Source organism: Gekko japonicus, unplaced genomic scaffold, assembly GCF_001447785.1.
Source record: "Gekko japonicus isolate JY-2015 unplaced genomic scaffold, Gekko_japonicus_V1.1 scaffold2069, whole genome shotgun sequence".
In the NCBI taxonomy this organism is placed as follows: Eukaryota; Metazoa; Chordata; class Lepidosauria; order Squamata; family Gekkonidae; genus Gekko; species Gekko japonicus.
Genome location: NW_015167114.1, coordinates 128,410 through 135,682, shown reverse-complemented (window position 1 = coordinate 135,682; position 7,273 = coordinate 128,410). Strand labels below are relative to the sequence as shown.

At 52.8% G+C, this 7,273-nt stretch overlaps 1 protein-coding gene across 1 annotated transcript in view; it reads right to left on the bottom strand.

Annotated features, from left to right (window-relative positions):
• Window positions 1-4,186: 4,186 nt before the first annotated feature.
• LOC107111921 (regenerating islet-derived protein 4-like) overlaps window positions 4,187-7,273 on the bottom strand; it is a 19,028-nt gene continuing 15,941 nt past the window's right edge. Inside the window, exons 6-7 of the mRNA XM_015412968.1 lie at window positions 6,316-6,430; window positions 4,187-4,272 (exon numbers count right to left, since the gene is read on the bottom strand). Of these exons, the coding sequence (XP_015268454.1) occupies window positions 4,205-4,272; window positions 6,316-6,430 (183 nt within the window). The 3' untranslated portion in view covers window positions 4,187-4,204. The remainder of the gene's footprint in view (window positions 4,273-6,315; window positions 6,431-7,273) is intronic.

The following is a 7,273-nucleotide window of genomic DNA, read 5'->3' as shown; positions in this document are numbered from 1 at the left end:
CTTCTTCTTCTTCTTCTTCTTCTTCTTCTTCTTCTTCTTCTTCTTCTTCTTCTTCTTCTTCTTCTTCTTCTTCTTCTTCTTCTTCTTCTTCTTCGTCCCGTGCAAGCAGGTGCCAACAGCAAAGCAACTGGCACACATGTTCATGCAACATGTCATCAGACTCCATGCATTGCCCCACGAAATAATTTCTGACAGGGGGACTCAGTTTGTTGCCAAATTCTGGTGGGAGCTGATGAAATTTGGGGGGATTGAACAACGGCTTAGTAGCAGTCATCACCCCGGAACCAATGGGCAGACCGAAAGGACTCATTAGCTGTTGAAGCAATTCCTCAGATGTTCCATCAACCACCAACTGGATGATTGGGTGGACTTGCTCCCTTTTGCAGAATATAGTTACAACCAGGGGTCATTTTGTAGAAAAAGAGGTGCAGGAGCTCATTAGCATAACCCATTAGCATAACTTATTTGCATATGCCACATCCCCTGACATCACTGGAAGTGTGTCTGAAGGCAACACCCACTGCTCAGGCTCCACTGGACTGTTTTGGATTGCTAGCTATTGGAGGGGGGGAATGTGCAGATCTGCCCTCGCAGAGGAGAAAGAGGTCGTACCTGAATAAAACCTGGTCTTAAAGGTGCCACTGGACTGTTTTGTACCGAGGGGGCTCTGCAACTTACCTCGCTGCTTCTTGCTCTGACTGAGGGCTGCTGAGAGCAGGGGGCGGGGCTTGTTGCATGTGCCTGCCACCCGGGCTCTTTACTGCCGGAGCTCCGCTCCTGTGTGCTCCCGCAGGAAATGACCCCTGGTCATAGTCCCCTTCCGGTATCAGGACTTCAAGTTCTTCCTGCTCGTTTCTCATACTCTGCACCACGACTCTTGAAAGCTCCTCCCCACCACAGAACAAAGCTTGAGCCACAAATTTTGTTCGTCTTTAAGGTGCTCCTGGACTCTTGGTCATTTCTACTGCTACAGACAGACTGAAAAGGCCACCCATCTTGATTGATCTCCAAGGGGGAAATCATATGGTTGCTATGAAAGCAACTAGAGACTTGGGTTGCGGTCACACAGGCCTTTAGATCCGACATAGCTGCAAATGCCTCACAGATCTAAAGGGCACGATCAGGCAGCAAAATCTGGGAAACGTCGCACAATCATCGGCAACCCGTGCTGCTCCGCCACAGAAGCAGAGTTAAGACACCAGGGAAAGTCCAGTTCTAATGCTTGCCGACAGACTGCGGACGGACTTTCCCCTGTCTGATCGCTCAGAAATGCTCTCAAGCCATAGAGATGGTCTGTGTCACCCTCTCCCTTAGTACGAGGAGTGGCGCCCCCAGTAGCCGTAGTGCCGAGAGTAGCTTCCAGAGGCAACTAGATGGGCAGTCCAGGTGGCCTGAGAGGTTGTAGCAAAAAGGGGGGTAGAGAAGGGCCTCAGACCGGCAGGGGACGGGGTTTAAGTGCACCCCTGTTGTCCCTCTGCCCACACGCTTGTCTCGTTTCCCTCTCTCTCTTCCTTCACGTCTTAGCTCCCTTTTTCTCTCTCTCGTCCTCAGCATGTGCTGCTTCGTCCCTGGCTCTCTCTTGTACCCGCCTTTTATTCTCTCCTCTCCCTCCCCGGGACCGCCCCTCTGCTCTCGGGGCCTGGGCCCCGCCCCCTATTAAAGCGTAGACGCCTGTGTGGCATTCCCCGGTCGGGCGTGGGCACACCGGTGGCGGTCCTGGCGGCCTGTGAGCAGCGCCGGTGCCCTGCTGTTCTGTCCCCTCGGGAAGGGCCCCCGGCCTCCGCGCCGCATCCATCTGCTCCTGCCCTCCCGGTTGTAGCGTCAAGCCCCGGTCTCGCTTCCTAGCTCGGCCGGGGCTGGGCGTCTTGTATGATCCCGCGCCGTCTCTCTCTCCCGTTGGGCGACTGGTCTGCGTCGGCTGTGCTCCCGCCGGTAAGTCGGGTCCTGGCGTCCCTCCCAGGCTCGTCGGGGGTTGTAGGCTGTCGCCAGTGGGGGCCGCGACCCCTGGAGCGGGACAGTCTGCTCATTCCATCCTGACTCATCGCATACTCCATGGGGAACCCTCAGTGTGGAGGTGCGATCCCTCATTTATGCACACGGGAAACAAATGGCAAAAAAAACCCCACTCGCACGCGGTGGTGTCTGATCACACAGTGACAGGCTGAGCCCGCAGGACAAAGGCACGTGTGAGCTTGCAACTGTGAGTCAAATTCCTCCGGAGGAAATAGGGGCACTTCCCCTCTGCTCAAAATGGCATGTGTGACGGCAGCCTTGCTTTTTTCTTTTAAAAAATCAGGCCGAGGATTCAGAAAACCTGATACCCAAATTGTTAGAAGGTTATGCTGATACAGAATCAGTTGGGATGGGGCCTCCAGTGTCATCTAGTCCAACCCCCTGTACAATGCAGGGAATTCACAAATCCCTCCTCCTACACAAACCCAGTGACCACTAAATTGCTGAGCAGTCAGGTTACAAGGGATAAAAGGACGTACTCCTTCACCCAAAGAGTGATTAACACCTGGAATTCACTGCCACAGGAGATGGCGGCGGCTGCAAGCATGGATGGCTTCAAGAGGGAATTAGATAAGCATATAGAGCACAGATCCATCAGTGGCTATTAGCCACAAGGTATAGATAGGGACTCTCAGGCTGGGGCAAGTGATGCTCTGTATTCTTGGTGCTTGGGGGGGGGAGAAACAGTGGGAGGGGCTCCTAGTGTCCTGGCCCCACTGCTGGACCTCATGATGGCACCTGGTGTTTTTGGCCACTGTGTGAGACAGATTGTTGGACGGGATGGGCCATTGTCCTGATCCAACATTGGCTTCTCTTATGTTCTTATGTCTGGGGCAAGGGATGCTCTGTATTCTGGGTGCTTGGGGCGGGCAACAGTGGGAAGGCTTCTGGCGTTCTGGTCCCACTGATGGACCTCCTGATGGTACCTGGTATTTTTGGCCACCGTGTGACACAGAGTGTTGCACCAGATGGGCCATTGGCCTGATCCAACATTGTCTTCTTTCATGTTCTTATGTCTGGGGCAAGGGATGCTCTGTATTCTTGGTGTTTGGGGGGACAGCCGTGGGAGGGCTTCTAGTGTCCTGGCCCCACTGCTGGACCTCCTGCTGGCACCTCCTGTTGGACTGCATGGGCCATTGGCCTGATCCAACATTGGCTTCTCGTATGTTCTTATGTCTGGGGCAAGTGACGCTCTGTATTCTTGGTGCTTGGGGGCGGGCAACAGTGGGAGGGCTTCTGGAGGTTTGGCCCCACTGATGGACCTCCTGATGGCCCCTGGTGTTTCTGGCCACTGTGTGACACAGGAGTGTTGGACTGGATGGGCCATTGGCCTGATCCAACATTGGCTTCTCGTATGTTCTTATGTCTGGGGCAAGTGACGCTCTGTATTCTTGGTGCTTGGGGGCGGGCAACAGTGGGAGGGCTTCTGGAGGTTTGGCCCCACTGATGGACCTCCTGATGGCCCCTGGTGTTTCTGGCCACTGTGTGACACAGGAGTGTTGGACTGGATGGGCCATTGGCCTGATCCAACATTGGCTTCTCGTATGTTCTTATGTCTGGGGCAAGTGACGCTCTGTATTCTTGGTGCTTGGGGGCGGGCAACAGTGGGAGGGCTTCTGGAGGTTTGGCCCCACTGATGGACCTCCTGATGGCCCCTGGTGTTTCTGGCCACTGTGTGACACAGGAGTGTTGGACTGGATGGGCCATTGGCCTGATCCAACATTGGCTTCTCTTATGTTCCACGCCCAGAAGATGACAAAAACATATAACTATCGTCAATTTCAATTTTTGCAAAAAAGCCTCCCAGCCGGGGGTGGGATGGTGGGTAATGACTGCTGTGGGGACAGGGGAAACGGCTGTCTTAATGTGGAGAGGATTGGGAGAAATGGAACTTCCCTACTTACATGGCAGCCGAAAGACATTTGGCGAAAACCCCAGGAAACCCCCAGGAGGTATTTGAATGTACAAAGATGCTATGAGGGAAAAAGAAAAAAATAAATAAATGCCTCCCAGCAGCATCCAGTCTGGGGCAAACAAACTGGGTGGGGGAAATCGTCATCCAGATTGTGTCTGAATATGAAAGCAAAAGAGGGATATTCTTCAGTCAGGAAAAAAGATTTATTCTGGCAAGCAGGAGAGAAATCGTCCAGGCAAGTCTGTCGCTACAGGCCGAGAGGGACGGCCATCCTTCCTACAAAACGAATTCGCAGACGTAGGCCATCGGTGTAGTGCAGAATGCGTCGTTCCACTCCTGGTATTCTGGAAGGCCAGAGTGAGATTGAGGTCAGGGACCTTCCTGCCACCCTGTGCATTTTATTTCTCAAGAGGATTTTCAGTTTTCTGAGGGAAAATGTGTCTAAGACATGGCCCCCTGGGACCTCTCCTATATCACTGTGGACAGAGAGGCACTCTCTGGTGATGGGAATATAGCTGGTCTCTGCTCTTGCCATGGGCAGATGACGGCTTTCGGGGCTGGACACTGAATGTCAAAGTCCTAGTCTAATGGGAAACCATACATCGTTGAATTTTCTGTCCTATGCAACACTCTCTGAAGGTCTGAACCCCGAAAATTGGACTGCCAGGTGTTCCGATTTGGTTGGAGACCTCCAAGTGACATTCCTAGTTGTCCTGCTACTCCTCGCTGGACCAGTAGGGGCAAAATGGAGTGGAGGGTTGCGATTGGCTTCACACCAATGCCACATCATTTATCACGCAAACTGGAGGTGACAGCATTACTTTGGGCGGCACTCTAGCATTTGCCTGAAGACTCTATGGTTAAACCGTAGAGTCCGGGGTGAATGGTAGAGTGTCTCCTCGGCCCAATGGTGTCCCTTCTAGGCCACGCAAGAAGTGACATCACGGTGTTGGCGTGATGCCAAAAAGTTGAGTCCAGTTGCTAGAGATACCCTCATCAGAAGAAGAAGAAGAAGAGATTGGATTTATACCCCGCCCCTCACTTGGAGTCTCAGAGCGGCTTACAAACTCCTTTCCCTTCCCCTCCCCACAACAGACACCCTGTGAGGTGGGTGGGGCTGAGAGAGCTCTGACAGAAACTGCTCTTTTTCAAGGACAGCTCTTATCAGAACTACGGCTTGCCCAAGGTCATCCAGCCAGGTGCAAGGGGAGGAGTGGGGAATCAAACCCGGTTCTCCCAGATTATAGTCCGCACACTTAACCACTATACCAAACTGGCATCGTCTCCGCGTACCTCTAGGAATCAACAGGAACTCTGCAGTCAGAACTTCTGATGAGTAGCTCTGGCCTATTTTTTTCTTTTTTAATTTTTTTCTCTCGGGACACATGAACACAGGAAACTGCCTCCTACTAAATCCGACCCTCGGACCATCAAAGTCAGCATCGTCCACTCAAACTGGCAGCAGCTCTCCAGGGTCTCAGGCAGAAGTCTTTCCCATCACCCATTGCCTGGTTTTTTTTAACTGGAGATGCCGGGGATTGAACCTGGGACCTTCTGTGTGCCAACCAGAGGCTCTGCCGCTGAGCCACAGTCCCTCTTGACAGCTCTCCAGGGTCTCAGGCGGAGGTCTTTCCCATCACCTCCTACCTGGTCCTTCTTAACTGGAGATGCCGGGGACTGAACCTGGGACCTTCTGCATGCCAAGCAGAGGCTCTGCCACTGAGCCACAATGCATCTTTAAAGCTCTCCAGGGTCTCAGGCAAAGGTCTTTCCCATCACCTCCTGCCTGGTCCTTTTCTAACCGGAGATGGCTGGGATTGAACCTGGGACCGTCTGCGTGCCAAGCAGAGGCTCTGCCACTGAGCCACGGCCCCTCTTGACAGCTCTCCAGGGTCTCAGGCAGAGGTCTTTCCCATCCGCTCCTGCCTGGTTCTTTTTAGCTGGAGATTCCGGGGATTGAACCTGGGTCCTTCTGCGTGCCAAGCAGAGGCTCTGCCACTGAGCCACAGCCCCTCTTTACAGCTCCCTCTAAGCTCTGGAGTCTTGTGAGCCAAAATCCTACTTTGTGAGCTGGCATTAAAGTTGTGAGCCAGCGATTTGGCTGCTGCATAAATTAGTTTGCTCTGGAGCCCTCCTATCTGAGCTAAGACAAACGGTGAGCTAGCTCACACTAACTCGGCTTAGAGGGAACACTGCTCAGGGTCTCAGACTGAGGTCTTTCTCATCACCTACTCCCTGGTCCTTTTCTAGCTGGAGATGCCGGGGATTGAACCTGGGACCTTCTGCGTGCCAAGCTGAGGCTCTATCCCCGAGCCATCGCCCCTCCCCTTTACATTGCCAAGCAACACTTCAGCTTTGGAGCCCAAATTCCCTGGGTTGCTCCTCACCTTGCTTCTTTGACAGGTAGGCACAGAATCCACTTTCGTCAACCTTTTTGGGTTCTCCACCGACCCAACCTGTGTACTTGGACGTGGATGAATCAGCCCATCTCCAGCGCCCGTTCTGTGGGGAGAGCAAAGGGGGCAGGACCTCAGCTGGAGAAGGAAACAACAGGTTTCCGGAACCTGGTCATTCCACCTGCATTCTCCATTGCTGGCCTGCCTGAGGAGGGACGGAAGGCTCCTGCATTCCTGGCTTCTTGCGAGATGTGCAAAACTGAATTATTCCAAAGGGCTTTCTGGCCAGGAAACAGGGCTGCATTATAACAGTATGATTCAGAAGATGGTTGAAGTAAAAGGTTAGGGACTAACGCATGGAATTCACTGCCGCAGGAGGTGGCAGCGGCTACAAGCATGGACGGCTTCAAGAGGGAACTGGATAAACCTCTGGAGCAGAGGTCCATCGGTGGCTTCAAGAGGGAACTGGATAAACCTCTGGAGCAGAGGTCCATCTGAGCAGGAGCAGGAGAGACAGCTGCTTGAGGGTGAGTGGTTATTTTCTTTTACTTGCTTTCAGCTGAGAGGATTCAGCTGAGGATATTGTGTGGGAAACCTGTGTTTAGCAGTGTGTGGCTGATTGAGAGAGGAAGGGGCATTGTTTGACTGGGATTGACTGTAATTCAGTATTTAAGAAAGCACCTGGCACGAGCCGAAGGGCGAGCTAAAGGGCTCTTTGCCTGTGGCTCTTAGCCTAGGGACTCTTACACTAGGGACTCTGTAAGAAGCCCAAAAAGAGCCAGAAAGACAAGGCCCTAGGCTCTTTGTCTTTCCCGTAAAGTAATTCGACTTCGATAAGAAAAACACATAAATACCAAGGTTTTAAAAGGGGGATTATATTTACTAATTTTAAAAGACTTATGAAGCCAGAATGCCAGCAGGGGGTAGGGGGCTATCCAGTGTTTTGCGC